At 39.6% G+C, this 26,390-nt stretch overlaps 1 protein-coding gene across 5 annotated transcripts in view; it reads left to right on the forward strand.

Annotated features, from left to right (window-relative positions):
* Window positions 1-216: 216 nt before the first annotated feature.
* LOC145470638 (uncharacterized) overlaps window positions 217-26,390 on the forward strand; it is a 28,466-nt gene continuing 2,292 nt past the window's right edge. Inside the window, exons 1-39 of one of the 5 annotated variants that reach the window (XM_081454448.1) lie at window positions 217-939; window positions 3,244-3,490; window positions 3,723-4,107; window positions 4,401-4,493; window positions 4,606-4,677; window positions 4,759-4,850; window positions 5,259-5,317; window positions 5,433-5,463; window positions 5,926-5,995; window positions 6,156-6,242; window positions 7,599-7,664; window positions 8,538-8,615; window positions 10,021-10,079; window positions 10,579-10,771; window positions 11,673-11,882; window positions 12,663-12,952; window positions 13,883-14,173; window positions 14,849-14,921; window positions 15,027-15,110; window positions 15,354-15,440; window positions 15,522-15,581; window positions 16,244-16,330; window positions 17,056-17,153; window positions 17,289-17,355; window positions 17,544-17,572; window positions 17,670-17,739; window positions 18,397-18,474; window positions 18,734-18,793; window positions 19,335-19,430; window positions 19,815-19,911; window positions 20,574-20,623; window positions 20,763-20,798; window positions 21,175-21,252; window positions 21,700-21,743; window positions 22,202-22,271; window positions 22,852-22,896; window positions 22,976-23,055; window positions 23,564-23,640; window positions 25,122-25,263. In XM_081454448.1, the coding sequence (XP_081310574.1) occupies window positions 3,796-4,107; window positions 4,401-4,493; window positions 4,606-4,677; window positions 4,759-4,850; window positions 5,259-5,317; window positions 5,433-5,463; window positions 5,926-5,995; window positions 6,156-6,242; window positions 7,599-7,664; window positions 8,538-8,615; window positions 10,021-10,079; window positions 10,579-10,771; window positions 11,673-11,882; window positions 12,663-12,952; window positions 13,883-14,173; window positions 14,849-14,921; window positions 15,027-15,110; window positions 15,354-15,440; window positions 15,522-15,581; window positions 16,244-16,330; window positions 17,056-17,153; window positions 17,289-17,355; window positions 17,544-17,572; window positions 17,670-17,739; window positions 18,397-18,474; window positions 18,734-18,793; window positions 19,335-19,430; window positions 19,815-19,911; window positions 20,574-20,623; window positions 20,763-20,798; window positions 21,175-21,252; window positions 21,700-21,743; window positions 22,202-22,271; window positions 22,852-22,896; window positions 22,976-23,055; window positions 23,564-23,640; window positions 25,122-25,237 (3,585 nt within the window). In that variant the 5' untranslated portion in view covers window positions 217-939; window positions 3,244-3,490; window positions 3,723-3,795 and the 3' untranslated portion in view covers window positions 25,238-25,263. The remainder of the gene's footprint in view (window positions 940-3,243; window positions 3,491-3,722; window positions 4,108-4,400; window positions 4,494-4,605; window positions 4,678-4,758; window positions 4,851-5,258; window positions 5,318-5,432; window positions 5,464-5,925; window positions 5,996-6,155; window positions 6,243-7,598; window positions 7,665-8,537; window positions 8,616-10,020; window positions 10,080-10,578; window positions 10,772-11,672; window positions 11,883-12,662; window positions 12,953-13,882; window positions 14,174-14,848; window positions 14,922-15,026; window positions 15,111-15,353; window positions 15,441-15,521; window positions 15,582-16,243; window positions 16,331-17,055; window positions 17,154-17,288; window positions 17,356-17,543; window positions 17,573-17,669; window positions 17,740-18,396; window positions 18,475-18,733; window positions 18,794-19,334; window positions 19,431-19,814; window positions 19,912-20,573; window positions 20,624-20,762; window positions 20,799-21,174; window positions 21,253-21,699; window positions 21,744-22,201; window positions 22,272-22,851; window positions 22,897-22,975; window positions 23,056-23,563; window positions 23,641-25,121; window positions 25,264-26,390) is intronic. The other 4 variants (XM_081454449.1, XM_081454447.1, XM_081454450.1 and 1 more) reach the window with 4 other exon arrangements.

The raw sequence follows: 26,390 nt of genomic DNA on the forward strand, positions 1-26,390 counted from the left end.
CTAGACGGACTAGACTATAAACAACGAAAACGAAAGAAATGACCGAGGTTTTCTATTACTAGCTACCGGCCCTGGATTTGATGTGGAATTTTTTTTTGCGGTATTGCCGCTTTAAGGACAACCCCAGTATCCTCCTCCTCAAAATGCATTCCTGTTCGTCAACAGACAAACACTAAGAGGTCAATTTAATTAAGCTTGGTGTGTCCTGATGCGGGGAATACAGTATAAAGTTCATGTTCGCTTGAATTGCACGCCGGTTTTTACGGCAAGAAAGGCTCGAAAGCTAAGAATTGCCTCTAAAGTATACATGGAAACATAACAAAGATCAAAATGGACGGTTTGAAATGGCTTTATAACGTTATAAAAAGCGATTCACTCGTGCGGTTTACAAACTAACTTTAAAGGACTCCCCCCCCCCCCTTCTCCTCCTATTTCATTTTTGCTCACCCCCTCCCCAATTCTCTCCCTTTTTTTCACACAAGAGGCACTTGTTTGCTCACTCGCTTGCTTGACATCGCCACTTGGAAAATGAAACGAAACGTCCTGCTACACAGGCTAGAAATGTGACTGATTTCCTTCGTTAATTTATTTCCCTGCGACGACCCGCTACCCTCGACCCACTCCCCGAAACCTACGCAATTAGCGACGAATATCTGCCATACTTAGCGCACAGCGGTTACCCAAATGAGAGCACAACCCTTGTTATGTAAATAAGTTTTGCGCGGTACATTTCAACTCTAATTTCATTGTTTGTAACGGCCAAAAATACGAGAAAAATATGTAAATCTGGTAGCCAGGTTACTCACGGCAGTGGAATTTATAGCATCATAAGATTTTATGGCTTCAACAATGAATTCTGAGTCTTTGGAAGCAAAGATCTAGCTTTGTTTTTCACCGAGAAAGGCTGTACGATATCGGACCTGGAGTTTCGCTTGGAAGGTAAGCCATTCATGAAGTTGTTTATCAGTTTAAAACTTATAAAATAAATATTACTGTCGAGCCATGAACGATCAATGGAATTTTCTAGAAGCTAGGGTTAAAAGAAATCGAATTTCACTTTCTTCAAATATTCTGAACAAGCTTAAAATAAATTAGATGAACTTGTATATTTAACAGTGATGTGAGCTGGGATCTTGCATTTGCGATCGAAGTGTTAACAGCACAGTAGAGTAGTTTGCGAACTAATTACCAAGGTGCTAATATTATCGGTATCTCGACGGAAAATTGTACTATTCAGTTTACACGTAAAAAATATTCTACGTTCATCACTATTATTTTTTAACAGATAGCAATCATATCACGATCGATTGTTTCCTGTTCATGCTTTGGCCATGGTATTGCATTATACTGTTGAATGAAAGACGTGCATTCAGTAAAGCTTACTAGACGTCTATGCGTGAACTTCTTATTTTCAATTAGTTTGAAAGACATCCGGAAGAGTATGTCTCCTATGAAATACTGTTGCGTTCTGTTACACCTTTTAAAAAGCATGTCAATTGATTTGCGATAGAAGCTTGAATCGAAATTTGTTTTCCTTCCACTTCGCAACTAGGTGAATCACCACAATATTCTCGCTAGGTAGATGATGTTTTATCGATCACAAGTTCTTGAAAGTGAAGAGCTTAAACCCTTTCGGTAAAATCCAGTACTTGTTGGCTATAAGTATTCAAGAGAATAATTCTGTATTTTAAAATTTTGATACTATATTATAAAGGACAGCTGATCAAATAGGATCTACTTCAGCTTACAAACATCCAATTATTTTAAGAACTGCAACTGGAATTTTGTCAAACTGTGGCTAAGGTAGATCCGGACGTGATGATAATGATAGTAACGGACGTCTGCCCTGACTAATTATATAATCATGGACCCAAAACCTGAAATTATAACGGAATTTTATTTCACCCATAGGGGTGACTAGTTTGGCAAGACAAATGGTAAATGCCTTGAACAGATGTTAGGAATCTCCTGTTAAGAACCATTTGATCTCTTGTATGCAGTTGGAACAGCAGGATTTAGTTCTCTATAAACTAAAGAAATAGAAGATTGATTTAGTGATGTAAATATTTCAATTATTTTGCGTGCATGGATATCCAGTAGGTGAATTAAACATACAGACCGTTACATGCTGAGCTAGCTATTCAGGTTATTTTAGGCTGCCCCCATTTACTGCTCAATTATCGGAACAAAGTGATCAATGGAACGAAAAGGTATTAAATCTATCAGTGTCAGACGAATTATATAAATAACGTTGTTTTCAGCTGATTAAAATTACAGATTAGGTGATTTCACTTTAGGATGATGTTGAAAAGTGTCTCCCAGAGTGTAAATTCCTTGAGTATTGAGCTAAACAATTTTTTATTTTCTCCATTATATTTCCTATGCTGTTAGCATCTGGTCTTTGATTACATTCTATTATTTGTTTTTCTAAACACTGTTTTTGAATTTTTGCCTTAATTAAAATGTGAAGATTAAATGGCTTTCAATAGCAAAGCCTGGTGGACACCTAGCTAATCCTTTCATTGTGTAGCTGGAGTAAACATAACAATATTCTACCATTGTTTATATTCAATTACAAAGCCATTCTCTGGGGAGGGAAATTAGTTGTCAAATCAATATGCAAGTTTGCATAAATTATCTGACATTAAGTTAATGTGATCATCCTATGGTTTAAATGTTTGAAAATGTATCATGTTAATTATGTTTTTAAATTGATCATGTTGAATGTTAATAAAGGGTCACATTAAAAAGTAAGTGGAAGTTAAGCTGTGCATGATATAAGATGCTGCTTCTAAAAATAACCTGAGAATCATGCTGTGGTGGTCTTGTAGCATTTTTGTTTTATCAAGTCAATCAAAGCAATTCAGTTGATTTCAAAGACAATCTACAGCCAATGATTGGTTTGCTTGTCCCTGGGAAGAAGTTACCCACAGAAAAATCTACAACATAACAAAGCTGAGGCAAGTATTGGGTAACAATTTTGGTAACTTTAGTTCACTGTTTTTTACTAGATTTTAACGTTCCACTTGAGAGTAAAATTGTTTACATAAGTGCTATTTAAACAGAGAGTTTTAGAATTAATGCAAGAGCAAATACTTTCAATCATTCTGCAGCTGATTATAAATTAAAGCAAAAAATATATACTAACTAAATGTCTAAATGTATAATCAGTAAGTTAATAGACATATTTGATACTGGTTTTATTACTCTTTTGCCTAACAAACTCCATGCTTTTACTGCAAGCTAGACTGTGAGTTTGGTGCTACATATCAAATGGCTTCCTAAAGAGAATGAAAGGGCCAGAAAGCACAAGAAGCTGGCCTTAGTTGTTGAGGACTGGAAAGCACTATCTATCAGATAAATCGCTATCCAGTGGATAAGTGGTAACAAAACAAACCACAGTATCTGCTGGATTGCAATTTATTCGTTGGATAGCGTTGTCCACCTTTCAAACAAGGCAGGCCTGGTTTGTTGTTTGCATGTGTCCAAGGTGAATAATGGTTTCTGAACCTGGGTTAAAGTAACTACTCTGATTAATGCTGGGTTTTCTTGTTCTGATTTTGCCCAGAGATCCATTTCTTGGTATTGACCTTGAAGTATTATAGCCTCTGGGAATGAGACTGGTTGATTTAACTTTGATATTTCCTGAGATTGTTCCTAGTGACAAGTTTTTACTTTGTTTAGTTCTGATGACTTCTTGATCACTTGTTGCTTTATGACAGCCATTAAAACACTGCTTTAAGCTCAATTGCTGATGCTGAACCTGGGTGGGTGTAACTGTAACACGGTACATGGATGGCAACAAGCACAGGCCCTTGGGATGAAACTGACGATAGCGCAAGTTATGACCCTCCTGCAACTCGACCTCCAAGAAGAAGCACTCTCAGAGTGAGCCATCTCCGTCAGCCTTACGCTCGACCACCCTCTCCCCCTCGCCATCCCAGCCGTGCTGCCTCTTCACGACCCAAAATGGGTGGAGTGGTGGCTGAGAAAGTTGAGGACCTTGCAGCATCACTGCAAGCGACCACAGAGGTGTTATCCACAGCAGATCGCATGCTGGAGCATTACAGAGATATAAATGTCGAGCAAGATGAAGAAATTGCAAAGGTAGAACATGGTGTTAGTGCTTTCAATGAATTGCAAACTTGTGTGGTGTTTTTCTAATACAGTATGGACCTGTCTTTTAGAGTAGACACCAATATGACGATGATACGTTTCTAACGCAAAGGCTGAATCTCACTAGCTTGCCTTAACACTAAATTAAAACTGAACTCTGTTTCAAGTGGACACCTCTCTAAGTTGGACTGTCACTAAAACTAGTCACAAGAATGTCTGCCTCAGAGAGATTTCCTCGTTTCTGTCACATCATTGAAATTTTATGATTGTGTTCCTCTTATTAGTTAAGGGCTGAACTTGAAAAGTCTGCAGACATTTTGAGAAGGGAAAGAATTTCAAGAAGAAGGCGCCTTCCTGCGACTCCCTCGTCATCACAGGTTATTAGCTCTTGTTGTAGGTGAAGATCAATATTTTTGTGTTCTTTTCTTTTAATTTTGATTGTTATGCCTTATGGTTTTTCCCATTTTGTTTTTAATTTATTTTGCTCAGTCAGAGGATGAACATGGAAGGCCAGCTAGAAAGAGATTACCAGTGCGGTTTGACCAGGATGTTCAATCTGATGTAAGTCAGTGTTGTTGCTTTGTTTATTTAGTTGGTTGTCAAGATTAGAATGTCAAATCATCTGGGGTGCTCCTTTTGCAGGTTGACCAGCTAAGACAGGCAGTCAGGAATCTAAAAAGTGAACAAAATCGATTGACAGGCGAGTTGGAAAGAGAAAGGGAAGACCGTGCAAGGTTGGTTTAACACAGCACTTAGGTTCGACCCAGTTCAATGCTAGATGATGCTAGATTCAATGAAGGAAAATGTTAGGGTTAGGGTTAGACATTCTGCGCAGTCAGACAGCATTTTTGAAATAGATGCCTAACAAAACAATAGCCAAACAGGATAGAAATCTACAAGTGAACATATGAAAGATCATATATTTGAAAGTTGTGGAGAAAGATACAAAGACATCATCATTATCACAGTTTTTTTTTCAGGCTTTAATTTCACAGCTGCTTAAGTTGTGTACAAAACTGGGATGATCAATCATGTCCAGAATAGAAATGTCTAACAGAAGATCTTGAGCTAATAAATGAAATTATTATTTACTGGTTATCTCTGATTTTTTACTGAATATTGTTTTTTGCTCTGACTTACAGAGTTGATGGGGATTCTTGGGGAGGCAGACATGACCAGCGAGGTCCAAATGGAACATCAGGTATTGATTAAATTAATGCTGTCAAGTGTTATTCTCTGTGATCAGATTGTTGCATAATAACATTTTGTGCATTCTTATTGTATTGAACATTGTTTTTTTGTTCATTTCTCTACAGATGTTATCTCCAGAGCTGACTTAGCAGAGAGGTATTAATTTTATTTCTTACAACTTTTTTTTTTGTTATTTCACATTCTGCACACACAGTGGAACCCTGTTAATCCAAGCATTAACGGGTCACAAAAATCTGGCTGTGTTAACGGGGTGGCTGCATTAAAGGTGTTTTCTAACTAAGAAAATGACTGACTGAGCTTTTATTTGGGCCAGAATAAAGTGACCGTCTTAATGTGGTGGCCATATTAACGGAGTGGCCATAAGGCGGGGTTCATCCCCTTAACATGGGGTGATTGAAACTCAAACAAAAAAGTTTGAGATGTTAGGGGTTCAAGATAGCTGATAGCAAGTGTCTGAAAAAGGAGAAACCGAAGAAATATGATTTGAGTTTGAGATAGCAGGGATATCAAATTTTAGTGAGGTATTGATTGAATTAATGTCTACTTTAAATGAATTATTTTTCTGGTGTTAACGATGACATTTCAATCCTTGACCAGAGAAAGGCTTCTTAATGAGCTGCGGGAAACAGAGGAGGCTAGCAGGCGACAAGCTGAAGTCCTAGTTAAAGTTAGTGATAATCTCCTTAGCTTGCTATAATTTTGCTATTGCAAGCCCAAGGAAAGCCTTTTGTTACTGTGAGCTTGAATGTGAAACCTCAGTGCAAAGTACTGCTGTTTTGATCCATAAAGAGAAACTGAAAAAAGGAACAAGAACTTTTACGTTGCAGGGATTAGATGCAGAACGTGATGTGTTACGTGAAAGTCAAAGATTGGCTTCAGAAAGAGACAGAGAGCTTGAAACTTTAAGACAACAGGTGAGATACTCCTGTGAATGTTGGAACATTGTCAGTTGATGATGTTACGTGTCTTTTTAGGAAACAACTCAAGGAAAATAGGCACGCTAATTGGTTTATAATTGTATATTTGAACTATAACTCGACAGAAACATGGAACAAATTTTCTATTTCTTAAGAAAGTAATCTTGTGGAGGTATACATCAATTTCTAGCATGGATAATGGTCAGATACTGCAATGTTATTTCAGCAAGTAAACTGCAGAAGTTTCTTTTAAGACTCATGAGATGTAGCTATTTTATTCCATTCTTAGTGACCCAATATCTGTTTTTACTTTTCTGTGACCAGTGTGATAGCTATTATAGCAAATTCACGGCACTCTAACTGACAAATTGAAGTCAGTTTTTCATGCATCTGTCCTTTCATTAGTTTCGTCATGATATTGTCAATGTAGCTGTGGATCCATGAGTTGATAGGTGAGTGGATACATAGACTACTTTGACAGTGTTATGACAAAATTCATTGTCAATAACAGGACAGATGCATGAAAAACTGATGTCAATTTGTGTTTTAAAATAATGAAAATGCAGAAAGGACAAAATTAAGCCAAAATGCGAGATCATAAAAATGTTTACATTATAAATTCATGTGTCTGTTTGCTTATTGACAATCAAAATTAGCCAATGAGCACGTAAGAATTTCTGCAGTTATTTTAAAACTGGTAATTACCAGCAGACTGATGGACTTGGATGGGGTAGGTGGCTGAGTCAAACAAAGTTCTTTTATTCTTTCCGTATTCCTAATTCCATTCATTTAAGTTCACTTTAGTCTAGTGAGCAGTGTTATACTGAGGAACCCAAGAACACATGAATTCAAATTTTCCGTAATATGGTAATTTCTAATGAGATGCTGATAAACTGTACCAAACTTAATAATTTATCCCGGACTTCTCTGCTACAAGCAACTGTGACAATTTTAATCGTAATCAATATTTTACTGCTAATGTCACTGCGTACTAATATTTTGCTGTAATGTTATCAAGTTGACATAAATTTTAGGTAACTTTAATACACTTCTGCACATACATGTAGAACTGTTACTTTAATGTGATGTATGCTGATGCGTAACCCATAACAAAGTGTTTGATTAACTGTAACCATTAAAAATTACTTCAAGTTAATGGTACCTAATGTTTAATGGTGCACTTTAATTTAGTATTAATAACTTGATCTTTATTCTCTATTTATCTCAATAATCTGAGTAACAATTTAACTGACTAATAGTTGCACTGGTGTCATGAGGGGGGGGGGGGGGGTGTACATTAAAAATCACCCTGAGAATCAAGTTCTCTCAAAACTTCACGTGGTTTATCAACAGTTGCAGGCCAATCAAAAATCACAGCAAGATGAAATCGAAAACAGACTCAAGGAAATACAAAAAGAGGTAAAAGTATGAACATGCACTCACGAAAATGTGTTGAGATACAGCGGCGAGATATTCAGACGGATTCACTTGCAATGATTGTCATGACAGAACCGAAAACAGTTGGACACAGGCTTTCTTCTGAGAAGTCCGCACCTTGCACTCTTGCACTCTTGCACTAAGTTCAGCCAAGTTTAGAAAGGTCTGTTGTTGGCAATCTTTCTTGTGAAAAGCATTTGCAGTGGAGATCGCCCCTGCCACCGTTTCCACTTGACAGAGTTTTTGATTAATTTCTTGATACTTTTTGACTTCTTTTTGACAACTTCAGTGTTAGCTTTGGAGTAGCAAGAAGTATGAAGGGCGGAGTTGTAAACCTTCACATTCGAATTCTGATAATTGATCTTTTTAATCCAGCTTTGCGTCCCATAACCCTTGCAATTTCATCCGCTGACTAGTTTTAACGGTAAGCGGTCGTTTTGCCCGATAGCCAGTTCTCCCGAACGATAAGTCTGTTCGCCCGGTCTGAAAGTTCAAAGAAGGATTTTTCTCATTCTTTAGTCCATTGACCAGGGAGCAAACAGTCCGGGCGAACTGACTTTCGGGCGAAACGACCGCAGTTCGTTTCAATGGAGGACAAAAGAAAGTTAAATTGACAAAGATGTCAAAGTTGTCAAAAATTAATCAAAACCAAGTCAAAGGATGACGGCAATGTTTACCGTAAACATGCATGTTGTTTCATCTATATTTTGCATTATGTGCTAAACCAGAATAAACTTCTGGCCTGACCTATTTCCTGTGTCTTAATCCACCACGCTGCACTGCACTGCACTGTCACTTGCGCTGTGTGCGCCTGTATCAACATGTCTCTATTTATTCTACTGATGCGATTGTCAGATGCGTGCGGAGCGAGAATCTTGGGAGAGGAAACAACAAGAAGTCGGTCAACTTGCCAGTGAATTGCGAAATGTTAGGGTAACTACAATCTTTCATACGTACATACGTACTTCTTTTGCTTTGTTGCCAAGCATTTTCTTCTCTTGTTTTCCGCTTCTTGAGACAAGCTTAGGAAAATCAAGTTTGAAACTTCTTAATCCCAGCTTTACTATAACTGAACTACTTACTGCTAAATTGCTAAACCCCAAACTTTAGTCTAACCTCACTGGCTTATTGAACTATATAAGACTATTTGTTAACTGTGAGTTTAAATCGCCTTGAACATGCCCGTGAAAACAAATAATACTATTATAAGAAGTATATGTTATAAAAAGTTGAAAATATAAATCCAATAAAAGCTGAGGTAACTAATTTGAGCTAATAATTCGTTCTGAGAACTTTTAATAAGTAGAATAAAACGTAATATAGTAAATGGTTTGAACTCAGGAGTATCAGTGTGATCGTCCGTCGGTGAGGGTAGTTCTGAAAAGAACTGTTGTTGGTCAGGTGACTGACGTTTCGACATCCTGAGCGGAAGTCATCTTCAGAGTCAAGTGAATAGTGTTTGTCTGTCGATACCACCACGGCTAAACTGACCAATCTCTTTCAATGGACCAGACTTATAACACCATCGACTGACAAACACTATTCACTTGACTCTGGAGGTGACTTCTGCTCAGGTTTACGAAGCATCAGCCACCAAAAACAGTTGTTTTCAGGACTACCCTCACCCGGACGATCACACAATACGAACCAGAATAAAACGTGTTAAACCCCGTGGAAATACGTGGTTAGATTTGAAGAAGGGATTGTCTCTAGAACTCTATATAGCAAGAGAAATGAAGGGCGAGAGAGTGAATCCCCCATAAAGACCTTATTCCCAAGGTAATCACTTCGAGTTATTTTTAGATCACTACCATATTTAGACATCTCAGGAGAGTCTAGAGACAGCCAATCCTGTGACGCGAATATAATCACGTGCAAAGCCGAAACGACTTTACAGTAATTTTGATCGTCAACGAAAACATCTAAGCAGTGTGCGTGGTGACATTATCCGCGGGAGAACTGGATACCATGTCTAAAAATAACTCGAGGGCGATTACTTTTGAGCATAAGGTTTATGTGGGGGATTAACTCACAAACCATAACTATGCACTAAGTAAACACCCTTCATGCTCTCCTGCGGTAACAAATTAAGTCACTGCAAAAGACCTATAGGTTGTAATTATGAACTGTAGTTTCATGGTTTTACTAGCACGCTAAAATAGTTTTCAAAAAAAGTTGACTAGTTCTATAAAAAAGGTGCTGAAATTTATCGACAATTTGAACTGTTGTTTAAAGGTTTAAAACTGATATTCTGCTCTTCACTTCGTTTCTTCTTAACGCAATCATAAAACTACATTTATCCGGAACAGTTTTCACCTATTGTTATTGATCTTTCTAGAGTTTGTTGGATGAAGCAAACGACACGAAAATACGAGAAGAAATCCGCTCAGTGGCAAGGTATGTTTTTTAAATGTGTTTAACAGTGAAAATATAGTTTCGTTTTGTGATTGTTTTTCAAAGTTTTTTTCCACGATCGTCAACGATTCTCAGACGAGTAAGGTGCTACGAAAGTTTGGTGACCAAGTTTTAACGTTCAACTTTTGTTGTTGTAACTGGCAACTGGCTCCGTTTCCAGTGGCGACCTGTCGGCCTTTGACGTCATCAGCAGCAAAGTGCGCGAAATTGCAGGCGACGATAATGTTACCATGGAAACGTGGACAGTTGCCCGTGGCAACACCATAATTTTAAGTCCAAAACTTTGTCACCAGAGCTCCGTCGCGCCTTACTCAATTGATAATCGTGGTAAGTTGATCATAGTATTCGTATCTGTCATTGTCTGAATAAAGCACATGTATATTTAATTTTCACCCTAACGAACGCTTTCCATCCACTACAGCTGCTGATAAATTTTCCTTTGTCATAGCGAATGTTTGTGGTTCTTGTTGTTGTTGTTTAGTGAGCTAGAAACTGAACGTAGGGCCCTGGAGGAGAGCGAGCGGGAGAAGAGATTGCTGGCCTCTCGGGTGGAAGATCTCTCGGGGAGACTGGAACTTTCCGAGAGGGAACGCAGGGAGGTCATGACCGAGCTAGATGCTGCCACAAAGAGATTGGACCAGAGCGAAGGAGGAAAAAACGCTCTGGTTGATCAGGTAATGTAGCCAACCTCGTTTTAAGGAAGAAAATTACCTGGAGCGAGGGGACATGGTTGTATTTTTCAAAAGCTTGTTTCTCGTAAAATTATCGGATCGTGTTCTTGGCTTGAAACTCACATCCCTGTTTCTGCGGGAGCATTTTTGGGTGGACCAAAGTCCTTTTGGCATTGATATATGGCAACGAATTATCTGTGATTTACAACTGAAGTTTGAAAAAGAACTGCTCTCCTTTTGAAAAGGCGTTGCTGTTCCCCCTCCCCATCCAATACAATGTTGAAACTCAGAAGAAATTGCAGGACTAGTTTTCAACATTGTATGTGGGGTGAGGGTGATGTTAGGCAGGTGAAGTTGTATTCGTGTCTGCTGTGTGTGCAAAAGCGCCAAAAGTGCAAATTTGCCCCAAGACTTTTGTCCAGGATTGTAGATTATCTGGGATGTCTGCTTTCTATTCGCTAGTCCTCGTTCTCATTTGACTTAAGATTCATCTTTCTGAATAGTTTTGAACAACTTTTCTCAAACTCATTAGTAATTCATCAAGTTAAAACAAAGAAAATCACAACTGTGAAGGAGGTTTGGATACCCGGTCTTAATTGGCAAAGATTTTGACGATTTTACCTCTTCGTTTACTGCTCAGTTTTCGTTTCGATTGAGAAGATATATCAAACACTCGAGACAGTGTTTTATCGGCTATTCAAACACCTCGAATTTCGTCAAAAATACTCCGCTGCGCATCGTATTTTTCACTCTCTTCTCGGTGTTTGGATATCCCGATGAAACACTGTTTCTCGTGTTTGATATATTACAAGATTCATTGATGCACTTTAAGAAACTGGTAGGCAGCTTTTAACTTCTGATTGATGGCTGAATGTTCATTTAATGTTTTCAATCTACTCTGAAGGCAGAACAATTACGTCAACAGTTTTCGCGCGCAGAAGCTGAGAGAAACGACTTGTCTAGAAAACTCGAAGAGGCTCAAGGAAAGTTAGAGGACAATGAATCAGTTCGTAAAAGACTTCAGAACCGCTTGGAAAGTTTGAATCGACAGATGGAAGAAGGGCAAGGCGACCGTGAACGGCTTGTGGAACAACTTGAAACCCTCAGGGGACAGGTAAGGATTTTGCGGAATTTTTTTTTGCTCTGGGAAGCTAATGCTCTCGGTTCGTAAATGTCAACAACCTGCAAGTACCAAACATTAATTGTCAGAAACTAAATATTTCTTCGAGTTGTTGTTTTAAGGATTATATTCCTGTTTTTGTTTAAACTATTGGTAAACAAGGAATTCGTTTTGATCTGATAATACAGTTGGACCCCGCAAATTTGAATTCGATTATTTCGAATTCCCCGTTGTTTCGAACTCAACAGTATTTCCCTTGGATTTGCCCTTCAGTAATTTGCTTTCAGCTATTTCGAACTATTTTTCTTTTCCCCAAAGTAGCGGTGTTTAACTGTACCTTTCGCGAGGTCTGTGGAAAATGGTTTCCTGCTGTTTGGGGCACAGTGCTCATAGTCTACAGTTCGCCATGAAAACGAAGCTTTTCGTAAACGCTCTTCAAACCAAAGGAATTTAAAAACGTCGACTTTTCGTTTTTATGTGGACAGAGAACATTTTGGAGACGGAGCTTTTGAAAACGATGACCCCACGATGATCAGGTTATTTCCTTACCTGAGATTTTCTCAAACATAAATCCAAAATGACCGGTGATTGTTGCGATATAAATTCTTCCGGCGTAGTGTGGATGGAAAAAAATTGACGTGTTTTCGGAATGAAACCCCCGTTTTAAAATTCCTCCAGCGTAGTGTGAACGGGGCCTAAGAGTTTGTTAGTCATAAGCCAAACCAGGGGAGAATTTTATTTAGTCACAGAGGAACAGCATTTTTCTTTTGTTAGGTTGCAAAGTCTGAGCGAGAAAAGGATGAGATGATGCAGCAGGTGACGAGAATGACGAGAAACGCGGCGCAAAGACGTCAGTCATTTGGCCCAACCTCCTCAGGGACCGCTCAACTCAGGAGGAGCATGGGCCGAACCGAGGGGCCTGGAGGCGACCACGTGTCCGAGATGAGGAGGAACCTGGATCGATTTGAGTTGGAGCGAGACCTGGATCGCAGGCATCCTGCCGGAGAGTCTTTTTATGATGGACTTGCTGGAAGAAACTTGAGGGGAGGGGAGGATATGGATAGGTATGATTCACAATAAATCTATCGTCAAATATCCCGCCAGGGACACCCTTGGGTCAGGACTCGAGAATAAGCAATCACAGGTGTTCTTTACAAGACAAAGACATTTCATTTTCATTTTTCATTTTATTTATTTATTCCATTAAATGGGCCGAATGACAAATTAATTTAGCCAGATTTCTGCAGGACAAATTTTGGTGCAGCACTATTTTCCAATACCTCACTACAAGTCACAGACCTGGAAATGAAACTCTTAAACTGTTTGCATTAAACAAATAAATGTGAGTTATCTACTTTTTGTTATTCCCTCTGTATAAAACGTTTTCGTTTGCAATTGTTAATGACAGCTATTGCAAGTATTATTTTCATCAAATACTGTTAGAATTTTCGACTTCCACGAAAACATCCACGCAACACGTGTGTTAACGTACCAGTGGAAGAACTGGGTACCATGCCTATAAATAACTTGAGATGGATTACCTTGGGAATAAGACCTACGATGCATATACATGGTTATCAACCAAGCGTGAGGTCAAGACGGCTGGATATTGGCCAAGTTCTTTTTTTTGCGTGTTTATGGACCGAGACGGAGTCGAGGATCATAAACTCGGTATGAGGCCAATATCCAGCCATCTTGACCGAACAAGCTCGGTCAATAAAGGATTTATTATATGGCTTTTGGGAAAATTTTTCCTGCGGGACGCAGCGGGTAGTCCCGAGCGGGTAAGATAGCGCCATCTTGCCCACTCGGGTAGCCAATCACAGCGCAGGATTTGGTTCATCTTTCCCACTCGCAGAGCTAGGCATATCAATAAGGGGGATTAACTCTGTTACTCTTCATTCTTTCTTGTCTAAAGCCCGTCATGTGCTGACGTTATAGGATTGATATTGCTATGAAGGGGAAATAACGACCACCTTTCGCTTTTCTGTCAGGTTGGATATGTTAAACAACTTGGAACTTCTGCACCAGGACATGGATCGAAAGGACGAGCAGCAGGAGAGGTTACTCAGCCAGATGAGAGATCTGCTTTCCAAGTACGAAGAAAGCGAAGAACAGAAGAAACGCTACATGAACGAGCTGGAGACTGTGACCAAGAAACTGAAAGAAGCCAGCAAAGGCGTGCGAGAGCTGGAAGAACAGTTGGAGGAGAAAGACAACCAGCTGAAGGATAGCGACAAGAAGAGAACAGAACTAAGAAACAAAGCTCTGCAATCTATTAAAGAGTAAGGATCCGTCTTTTTTACTTTTCAATTGTAGCTTGTAGTATACTAAATTGGTGTTCCGCGAGCGCTCATCAAATTTTCCTTTTCTTTGAAGGCAAGAAGAATTGGTGCCTTACTTTCACCCCCTCGATTAGCCTGCGTACAAAATCGGGCCGCGCGAAAGAGCTTTGTTTTTGCATTCGGGCAGCGCGAAAATGGGGCGAGAGCAAATCGGGCCGCGCGAAAAATGGGGCGAGAGCAATTTGGGCTGCGTTAAAAGTGGGGCGACCTTTACGCAGATAACGCAGATAATCCTTAACCCATTAATTTTCCTTGCTGCGCGAGGCAAGTTACATTGTGGGTTCAATTTGTACCCAAAAAGAACTAGCAAGTGAGTCTTAACCAGCAGTGTACTTTAATCAATTTGTGAGGTTGTTGAAAAAATGTTCGCGTGTTTATAAGGTATGAGTACCCCTTCCTGCCCTCATCTCTCGTTCCCTGTCTATCTCGTTACCTTCCCGCCCTACCTCTCAGCTCCCACCGTCGTTCCCTCCAGCATTCGTTTTGTGCCACCATTCAAGACCTGGCCTCCTTCCCTCTCTTCCCCTTTTCTTCTCCTGTGCGTCTTCTCCCCCTCTCCTTCAATGTCAATCAAGTTACAGATGATAAAAAGTCAAATGACCTACTCTTCCCTAGATATCGTACAAAATGCAAGAGGCTGGAACGGCAGGCAGAACAAGGACTCTCAGCGCACCCGCAAGAACCGTTGGTATGTGATACTTCATGTAGTACTTCACTTTGTGTCCTATTTTTGTGTCTCGTTTGGTGACAACACGTTCTAACTCATTTGAACCTCTACCTCGTATTTCTGTAGAAAGAGATGAAGGAAATCAAAGAACTGCGTGCGAAAGTGGCCAAGCTAGTTTCCAAACTCCAAGAGGAAGCCGAGCAGCGACAGGTGGGTCAAGGGCACTGGAACTACTTATTGCGAGATGATGTAAGATTACGAGACGCTCGAGTGAAGTTGGGTTAAAAATTCCGTAATAAACTTGTGTTTAAAAAAATGTTTTTTCTTTGGGGATGGGGTGAGGAGAGGGGTTGGGTATCTAGGGACTTTTTTCGAGCCGTTCATTATCGAATTTTATAGTTTTCTCAGTATTATCGTGGCGTTAATTTATCTAATGTCTTTCAACTCATATAGAATTACGAGGAACGTATTTTGGAAGCGAGACATCAGGAGAGAGCTACTAAAGAAGAGGCCGCGTCACTCTACGCTCAGCTGCAACAAGTACGCAAGCCTGCGTTCTTTAACATCTTTATCGCGACATCACACTTGATCGCGTACTTATCTATTCTTTTACCCTATTAGGAACGAGATGCGCACACGAACGCACTGAGAGAGCTTGAGGAACAGATCCAGTCTCTCACGGTACGTTGCATTCTCGCTTTATCTGTAAATTTATGTAACTGCTAAAGTGCTGATTGTCTGCAGTGCAGTCCACGCCCTTTAAGCCCCGTCCACGCTTCGCCGGATAATGTTTTGACTCTGGAAACGCAACAAATGTTTTCCGTCCACACTACGCCGGAAAGATTTGAAACCGCAACAATCACCGCCGTGACCGGTCATTTCGGATTTGAGTTTGAGGAAAACTCGCGAAGGGAAATCTCTTGTCATGATTATCGTGACTTCATTGTGTCCCAAAAACTCCACTTTTAAAATGTTTTCCGTCCATACGAAAAAGTAAAGATAGGGTTTTCAAATACCCCTGGTTTCAAGGGCGTTTACAAAATGCTCCGTGTTCGTGACGGACTAGTGTGGACGGTAGGCCTAACCATAGAAATAAAGCAGCGTTTTCAAATTTATCCAGCGTAGTGTAGACGGGGCCTTAGAGTGAGGTCAGCACCAGCTAAGACAAACATACTACGTGATGCATACTCAATTGCCACGTGATACGCACCCGTTTATCACGTGATGCATATTTAAGCAGTCGTGCTTGTGTTTCACTTTTGATACCGCACTGTTTTGTTGTGCAGTTATTACACTTTCCCTAAACTGACTAAAATCAATATCGTTCTTCTTTCTCCCATCAGGCTAATCACGAACAAGCTCTACAAGATGCTGCTAAAAAATCAAATAAACAGAGAGGTGAAATAGAGGATCAAATCGCCGATATGAAGGTAAAAAGGTCAAGTGAAAAGTTCAACTTGGTTGCGTTGATGTCACCACATTTTGATATTGGTTTTACTATTGCTTGACAAATCAGAAACAAATTAGTCGAAGAGGCGGGAAAGTCAAAATGGCTTGGAGGTAAAAGATTGTACTTGGTTGCTCTTTGGTTGGCTAAGAAGCTTGAAAAACCAACAAAAAGTTGTCAAAACGTGGCACGTGCGGTTAATTGATCCTTGATTGGATAAGAAGCTTGGGAAACCAACAAAAAGGTGTCAAAAAGTTGCATTTGCGGTTGATTGATCCTTGATTGGCTGTTTTACTTAAGTAATCTCATTAATGGCTTGTCAAGTAGGCAGTAACGAAAATTGACTTACTGGGGAGGGAAGCTTGAGAAACCAACAAAAAGATGTCAAGAAGTTGCACGTCCGTTTGAGTGAGTCTTGATTGTTTGAGAAGCTTGGGAAACTAACAAGAAGATGTCAAAAAGTTGTACTTGCGGTTGATTGATCCTTGATTGGCTAAGAAGCTTGGGAAACCAACAAAAAGATGTCAAAAAGTTGCAAATGCGTTTGCGTGCTCCTTGATTGGCTGTTTTACTCAAGTAATCTCCGTTAATGGCTTGTCAAGTAGGCAGTAACGAAAATTGGCTTACTGGGGAGGGTTCGGTGTCGTTGTGCCAACAAATTGTGTCGCTAACGACAGGAGATGTGAATCAAGTGTTCTTTAAACGCAGATTCAACTTGCGGATGAGAAGTCTACAATCAAAGCGTTACGTAAACGCCAAGAAAAAGACCGGGAGGAGATGGAGAAACTTAACACTGAGCTGAATGTGTGAGTTAACTAATTAATTAGCATTTTTCTTTGCAAAGTTTTCTTGGTTTCGTTAAATGAGCTAGGGTGCAGTGCTAAAATTTGGCGACAAAGAAACACAAATTTTGAAAGTTCTTTGATTTCATTGTCAATCAGAGCGACCGAGGAAAACAACAAGTTGAAAACCCGCTACGAACAGGCCAAGGAGGAATCGGAAAACTTGGTAAGTAAAATGCAGCAATGTTTGAATCCATATTCTGTGTAGTACAACATTTGTCATCTGTTTTGAACACATTATTTTCTGCAAGTGAATATATGAAAGTTCATATATTTGAAAGAAAGAGATGAAGACATTATAAAACTGCGATGATCATTGATGTCTTCACATTATTTTCTGTTTACAATTTGCAGAAAGAGACAATTGAAGTCAACCAGAGCAGGTCTGTTTGATTGCTTTTTTAATGCTTTTTTTCTGGGTCTGTCGCTGTCGGGTTTTGTGTCATCCTCACAAATCTACTTTTCTCGTTTTATATCAAGGATCGCTCAGTTAGAGGATGCTGTGCGGCGAAATCAGTACGCGCTGGAGAAGGCTTCCGAGGAACAACAGGTACAAGCGATGCTGTATTCGTTTCTTATCATATGACTGTGTCTCACAAGGACTGGGAACAACCGAATTCACGAATTTGATTGGCTGAGATCGATATTGACCGCGGTCTAGATTTTCGTATGTAGACCGGCGTCTAGACTAGCTACATTTTGCGGTGAAAAAGTTGCAAACTACAGTACAAAAATATTGAGTCTTTTCTTCTAAAAATACTATTTCCAGAAAATATTCTCATTATGCAAGTGCCAAAAAGCCTAATGAGAAAAAAAGTAAAGGGGATAAGCAAACTTTGGCAGATTTAAGTTCAGCTCATCGCTGTTCGCAAGGAAAATGCCAGATAGTGCAAACCAGTTACATTAAAAGAATTAAATTTTTCTTGTTTGCCATATAATAAACATCTTATTAACCGACCTTAGTCGGTCTGTTTGGGAGAATCTTGACCTCGGTCGTGTGTACAGACCTCACTGCGTTCGGTCTGTACTCACGACCTCGGTCAAGATTCTCCCATGCAGACCTCCTGACCGGTTAATAAGAGCTAAATGAAAGCATAGACAATTAATATCTTTTCAAGGAGCAGATATACGGTTTAGTGTTCTAACGAGCCATTATGGCTGCTCTGTATCCGACTTATTACCTTAAGTTTCTTACTTGTTACTATAGTCTGGTCTACAGAAAGTGGATGATCAGTTAGATCGAGTTATCGAGCAAGTCTGCAGAGATTCGGACATGCCCCTCCCGGTGAGTACGTCAATCGATCCATCAATCAGTCACCACTTAATAGCCCATTTCCGAGTTGCCTTGTGCCTCTGTTTCAAAACTAGTCTTCGTGCAAAACGTTTCACAAGAAAATCAGTTTGATTTGCATGAAAATGAACCTGCAGGTGGAACACAGACTCGTTTTAACACAGAGGAATAAGGCAGCTCGGAAATGGCCTTTTTAGTGAAGTCGACAAGTCTCGAGAAAGGTAAAAACTTACTTTTAATTGCTTGTTTGCAGTCTATGCTCGCCAATGGAAGCATAAGAAACAATTCTCAAACCTGGATTGCTGACATGATAGTGAGTACAGTTTTCACTACTTTCATTTTCATAAGCACAACTAAAACACCTGCTCTAATAAGCTTACATGTCCAAACACGTATATCTTCCCTTTTCCTGTAATGTTGACTAAACTCGTTTCTTTTAACAAGTCATATATATTAAGCTTATGGTCCTTAAAAAGTGTTTAGACGGAGAGAATTTCTGTTAGTTTTCGTTCGTCGAAGGCAAACATATTCAGTAGCCTGATACCCAAGGACCAAGAGGGTTCCGAAGTTTACTCGAGGATATCCGAAGATAATCAGAAGGTTTTTAAGGATTTCTGAAAATGAACCACAGTCTTCAAAATATGACCTGACTACTTTTCAACTCCGAATTAAAGAATAAACTTAGCTAGGTGGTAACTCAGTAAAAGAGTTTCTTTACAAATTGGTCACGATACAAATTAATTGTGAACTTTTCACTATGATTACTACATAAGTTTTTTAGGAGCATTTTTGAACTTTCCTTGAGCATGTTAACGGATTAGCTGATTGTTAATTTGCTTCTTTGTTGTTTGAAGGGTAAATTCCGCTGGCTTTCTGAAGAGCTGAAAGCTCGCCTGTCAACCGAACGCAGGTTAAAGGAACAGGCTGACTGGAGCCAGAAAAGAATCAGGGTTTGTACTGCGTCTTATCAAAAACGTAACGCGCAAGTTACCCCTCCGCTTGCTCGTCACGCACTCCGTCCTGCGTGACGAACAATAAAATTGCTTGCACTGTGACACAAGTATTGAAGTTTGTCTGGTCTATCATCCGGTCATTCATAGGCTTACATACATTTACACAAGTGCATGTTGTGTTGATGAACTTTACTTCTTGTACCACAGTCCAACCAATTTTATTGCTCGTCACGCTACTTGTTGTGCCACAGTCCAACCAATTTTATTCCAGTCACTAGTGTGAGACGAGTTAGCAAAGCGGCTATCTTGCCCTGATATCCTCACAATGATCCTCTCATACTGGAAGAAACAGAGATTTCTTTGTGTTTATTTTATTGCTAGGATGTTGTCCAAAAGGCGGACGAAGACAAAGAGTACTTCATATCAGAACTGGACAAGCAGAGCATGCTGCTTGATGAACTTGCAGCGCAAAAGAAAGGTAATTACGAAAGAAATTATTTTTTCCGAAGATTTAGTGAACATTTTTAGGCGACTTTTGTTGGCTCACAAAGTGAGACAAATAGGTTACTAACCGTACTGGGGAATATTTTGGCCCGAGGTCGTGGCAGTACGGACCGAGCGCAGCAAGGTCCGTACAAAAACGACCGAGGGGTCAATATTTCCCAGTATTACTCGAGCAAGCTAGGTTAGTAAGTAGTTTATTATATGGCGAAATACACGGCTCATGACCGTTTCTTCGTATGAACAAATCCCGACCAAGAAAGAACCAATCAGAATGCTCAGATTTACCTCAAGACTTCCTTGCCATATAATAAAGGGTGTTATTTTTGGGCGAAAAATCGTCCTGTTGTCGTGAAAATACCACGTGTATATTTTGTGTTGAAACATGCGTGGTTGAAAACTAAAAACTTGGCAGTTTCTTTGCGGGTTCTTGGGAACTTATCTCAAAAGTCGATTTATTCACAATTCCGAAATTGCATGAAATTGTAATAATTTTTATGGTGTGTAGTAGTAGCAAGTGTTTTACATTGTGTGCAAGGTTGAAGTATTGAGTTAAGGTCAGTGAAGTACTTAAGTCCAGAAATTAAAAGGTTACAAACTCTGTGACTCTGCACTGATTAGCTTTGTTTATGTATTTAGGTTTGGAATCGAAGAACAAACAGAATACTGACAACATTAAAACTCTCCAGGTTTGTAAAGAAAACGGCATTTAATCTTCGAATGTTCTCTGGGATTTCTTGTAATATACGAATATGTTTGCTGTATGTTTAAATTCACATTTTTAAGTTTACTTTGTTGAATGAGTTTACATTTTTCTTTATTTTCTAGGACAGAATAGCTCAGTTGACTGCTCATTTAGAAACGGTAAGAGCAACAAAGGTCTAGGTATAAAACTGTCTGCATACGAGCCAAGTGGCCCATCAGGCCGGAGCTTATCCCGGTTTCAGGAGCATGAAGCGACTATGAGTATTTTTACTCCCCTCTGGATTGGATACTAGTCCATCGCAGGGTTACCCCCAACATTAATTTCGCTAGAACCCATTTATACACCTGGCTGAAGAGAGGCACTGTGAGAGTAAAGTGTCTCGCCCAAGAACACAACGCAATGTCCCCGACCAGGGTTCGAACCCAGACCGCTTGATCCGGAGACGAGCGCTAACCATGAGGCCACCGCGCTTCCCACCTGCAACAAAGGTCTCAGCGCAATTTCCAAAAAATACGTTTGTTGTTGTATCTACAGAGTACACGAGCCCTACACGCCACGGCCGAAGCCCTGGATGATCGGCAAAAGGTTTTAGAAGAATTTGAGGGCTTACGGGTACGTAATTAAATACGGGATCACCAAACACTGGCTTGTGTCTTTTCCGACGTTGCAATTTGAAAAACGTTAAGGGGCGGGGAAGGAAGGGTAGGGTTGGCTAACGAGAAGCGCAATTGAACTAAAGGCTGTGAAGAAGACGAACTGATGAAAACAGAATATGGAGTTTCTAGATTTGTTTTCTGGATGAAGTGTGATTTGATCAGTGTATGCTAGTTTGTTATTCGCAAACTGAAAAAGTAGTAATAGATGTACATATCTTATCTAATTAATCTGATAACCCCTCACTTCTTTTTTTCATTCTTTACCGTGGGCCGGTCTAACTGTAAAAATGTAAATTAAAACGAGATATAAAGGTTGATCAAAAGCATATCACTTAGACTAGGTGATATCCTTCTGGTTTAATCAATTGATTGACTGAAATAGCTGTTGATGACTTTGTTTCAGGGCGAGCAGAGAGAAAGAGACAAACTTCACGACAAGTATGTCAGGTGAGTTACACTGGCTCTAAAGTTCTGCTCGTAAGCGAGTCGGAAGAAGTCGCAAAAGTATCCGAAATGGTTCCACCAATTAGAACACATTGCGAGAACCCGCGAGCATATGAAAGACTGTACGGCTTGACGTCATAAGGTTACGCCTCGTTACTAGGCAACCTTCGACGAAAAACACGTGATAAGTTTGTTAGTTCTCGCCTTCAGTAATTATGTGCACCACGTTTTGGTGCGTGTTTCGGGACCGCCATTTTGAATGTTGTACAGAATAGTAAAGGAGAAGTTATCTTAAATTGAAAGAAATACTTAACAGTTAACACGAGGCGCGTTGGTTTGGCATAGAATGTTTGAACATATTTATTACTAATTAAATGGCCAAAAAAATTACAGAATGAGCGCCAAAGAAGCAACACATTTTATGGATGAATTTTGTGCTCAGCTTAAAGTTTTCTGTTCAGATATAAAGAAAGAGTTGGAAGTATTCGGCGAGAACTTCAAGGAGCGAAATCAATGGCTGAAGACTACAGGGTGAGAAGAATGTCGTGTGACTCATTTTGTCTTTATGATTGGTTCAACAACATCACGTGACGTGATGTCGAGTAATTTTAGAGGAGTAGCTCATTTGATACAAAACAAACCATTCGGCCCGGCCAGCATATTTAACATCAAATTATGAATTGTTACTGCTCCACTCCCGGTAAATAATGTATAATACTTATGCAATTGCCGAGCTCTGTAAAGACCGAGTTATATGGGCACCATTTTATTACAACTTGTCGTGCATCAGTAGCTACCAGTGTTGCAAACGTTTGCACTGCAAGTTGAAAAGCATCGTTGCAACTATCACCAGACATGTTATGATTTGCAAAAACATTGTGCAGCTGGCATTACGGTTGGTAAAACCTGCAAGACCCATGTAACTTTTTAGCAGGATGAGTTTTAAGTAAACGTCGCCAGTATTACTTCGCGATGACGCCTTGAGCATTAATCAAGGTTGCAATAAGTGTCGGGGTGAGAGGGGGGGGGGGGGGGGTTTGGGGGATTAATGGAGAAACCACGGCATTCATTTTGGTGTCGAAGCTTAACGGACTTTTGTTACTCTCCACAGCAAGAAACCTTAGACGCCAGCACTTTGTCCACAAGACTGTTGGAGGTTAGCAGCAATTTTCGATGGTGCTAAATTTGTCCTTGTTTCAAAACTGTATCAATAATTTTTATATTTCTCCCCACAGAGTTTGGATCGTATTTCAAGTCCTAAAGCTAAACAGCGAAGACTTCACCAGTTTCCAGATACGCCACCGACTAACATGAGGTAGGCGGCGTGGTCGAGTGGTTGGGGCGCCGGACTTGAAATGCGGAGGTCGCGGATTCAAGTCCCGCTCTGACTACTTAGCTGGAGTTGTTTCTCGGTAGACCCTAATTCAGCTCCTCGGTCATGCTTGTAAAGAGCCAACTGGTCTGCCTTCCGCCAGTTGGGATTTTTAAGCCTGTTATGTTTATTCGATATCTTTGTATCTTTCAGTTTAAGTAGCATGCCTCTGAACTTGCTAGGTGTAGCTAAGCGCATTGGCCACTATAAACAACAACATTTGAACATATTTTTTTGAACATTACTTGACGGTAAAGTTATAGTGTCCCTTATTGGTATTATAGAATTTTGGAGATGTTTGTTCATAGAGGTGCAGTCCAGCCTCTGATTGTTTCGAGCAAGTGTCATCATTTTACTCTCTTTGTAGTGATGTGCGGTGTACGTAAAGTATTTTTACCAGTTTCTTTTGATACAGACGCTGTAAACCCTGCCTTTTCAATTCTGTTTGCAGACCATCCACAGCTAAAACAAATCCCGTATCAGAATGGTCTCCCACATCTGACAATACTTTCTCGACTCTCTCTGAAAGTAAGTTGTGTTATCATTAGAACATAAGAATTTATTACGTTATTTCATGGTGAAGGGGACGCAAACTCTAGAACGAGATTATTACAGATTGGCAAGAATCCCCAGTATACCCATCTTTAGTGATTCGCTTCTAGTGAAGGGAATGTTCTTTAAATAGGCGGTTTGCATGATGGCGTAATTTGATTTTAACCACCACGTTTTCTGTTTCTCATGTTATTTAGAGCAATTGCCATTTAAACCCCACTAGGGCTTCAAAATTTAAATAATAAAATAAAAACGAAAGGAATTCTGGTAGTTGTAGTCAAATGACGTTATCGTGCAAATTTGCTTCTGATTGAAGCACCATAAGAAAGTTTACCTTTTGAAGATTGGGAAGTATTGAGACGGATTACGAACAATCAACATAGAAAGTTTAGGATACAGCATACATTACAAGGATCCATTGCCAACATAATTAAAAAAAAGTTATGTTAACATCCCCCATATATAAGTAACAAGGATGGTTAGGATTGGGAGTGATTGGGATGAATTACGAACGTTAAAACCTGGAAAGTTTGGGATGCACCATCCTTGACATGGCTCCCCCGCTAACATAATTAACATAATTAACATAATTAACATAATTATGTTAACATTCCCCTATATATAAGTAACCGGGATGGTTAGGATTGGGGAAGACTGCTCAAGACGGATTACGAACGATAGACCTGGAAGGTTTTGGATGCACCATCCGTCATAATTAGCCAACATAATAAGCATATTTATGTCAATATCTCCTTTATATAATGCTAAGGAATAAGATTGGTTAAGATTGGTGAGGATTGAGATCGACTTGGAAAATGTAGGCCCAATATAAATTTAACTATTTTAGACTTCCTTCATGGCATAGAAATAGCGTGTTTCTTCTTCTTTTTTTTTCTTCTTGTGTGTGCGTTTGTGCTTCAGTTTTCTTGCTGACCTGGGTCGGGTTGTTCAAAGCCCGATTAAGCTAATCCAGGATTAGCGAGAATTTTGATTTCATTTTTGTACATTTTCGGTGACGTTTTTTTTTTTTTTGTATTGTTTGTCCTTCAGTTTTGAGCTTCAGTGATCTCAAACTACACAAAACATAAGCAGTGAAAAACATTTCTGTAGAAGAAAAATTGTTACCTCGGTTAACTTTTAATCCTGGGTTAGCGTTAACCGGCTTTCGAACAACCCGGCCCTGTATTTTATTTCTATTTAATGCTGATATTAACTGGTTGCCTGGCTCCGCTAGCCCCTATGGTTATTCCAGGCAGCTAGTGCTCTAACTTTCACTTTTAATATTTTCATTAAACATTGTAAATTTTTTTTAGCAAGAGTGAGTACAAATTGAAATTGATTGAATGTTTCAAGATAATATGTATAAGCTGTTACGGACACCATAAGAATTCTGCGACCGTTACCTCTCAAAGCTTAACAACAGGGATTGATTTCTCTTGGTTCTAACGAATTTTCAGACCCTTCGCCGATGACTTCCCCGTTGAAAACAGACAGGAAGAGATCACACAAGCTACAGGAATATCGTTCTAAAGGCCCAATAGCAAGCACTGACTTGGACTATAAAGAGCGATAACAGCACGACAAGGTGTACGTCACAGGGTAATAATGCTATGTTTATCCTCCGTAGGAAAAAAATATGGTGACTGGTACAGTTACCCATAGTTCTTAGCGCACGAAAACGTTAACAACGCTGGTAAAAACGTACAGAAAAGTGCTTAAACCTTCAAACCTAACACACACAATGCTGTTACTGAGCACACGATCAAATATTGCAAAAATATGTCTTCCTTTGTACTTTATGGGCTCTAAAGGTTCCCATGGTATTGTGGTGAAATGTACAGCCGCAATCTATTTTTCCCACGGAAGATTTCCTTAGTGTGCGTGGCTCGAATTCACTTGTAACTCGTGAATTGGAATAGCACGTTACGAGTGGCAGTGGGTGGTCACTTATCATTGTCCGGTGCTTCTTCAGTTGTGACTGCCCTGTGCTTACTTATCATTGACCTGTCTTTGTAAATCTTTGATCTGTGTTGATTAAGGGATGGAAGGGGAGGGGAAGCAATGTTTCTGACAACATTTTTCCCCTCTACTTCTAATGTTTAGGATTTCGTATTTGGGCTTGATCGCTAAATGTTTTCGTGGTTCTCTGTTTTTGCAAGACTTTGTTTTTTCTATTTTTGTGGTGCACGAATGCTTATCCCTTTACAGTGATGTCTTCAGTTGATTAAGCATCATTCTTTGCTGACCAAATACCTGTTTTATCATTGCTTTACTCGAGTTTCCCTAACATGTTGATGTTAATTGATAATAAGTAATTGCTTTACGTTGATTTACTACTGATCTGTATTTTCATTACGTCAATTCCCGTTCTCTTATTTTGTTTATCGATTATCAACGCTGATCAACGTTGCCATAAATTTGAATGTACGTTTGGATGACAAGTAGAAGGCCTAGTTCATAAAAGCGACATGACATAAGAAGGACGGTATGTCGGTATGTTTGCAGTGTGAACATACTGACATAACGACATAATAGCAACATAACAGCACAAACGTAACGACACAAGGGAAAAACATGATCTTTTACTTCTGTTTTTATGTTGATGTTCACATTGCCAACATAAGCGATTATGAAATTATTTTATTATGTCATTATGTCCACTATTGGTGTCACAACACCTTGTTGTGATGATAATGATTATGACGATGATGACGATGTCGTTATGT

The sequence above is a fragment of the Orbicella franksi genome, chromosome 15, assembly GCF_964199315.1.
Source record: "Orbicella franksi chromosome 15, jaOrbFran1.1, whole genome shotgun sequence".
NCBI classification, from domain to species: domain Eukaryota; kingdom Metazoa; phylum Cnidaria; class Anthozoa; order Scleractinia; family Merulinidae; genus Orbicella; species Orbicella franksi.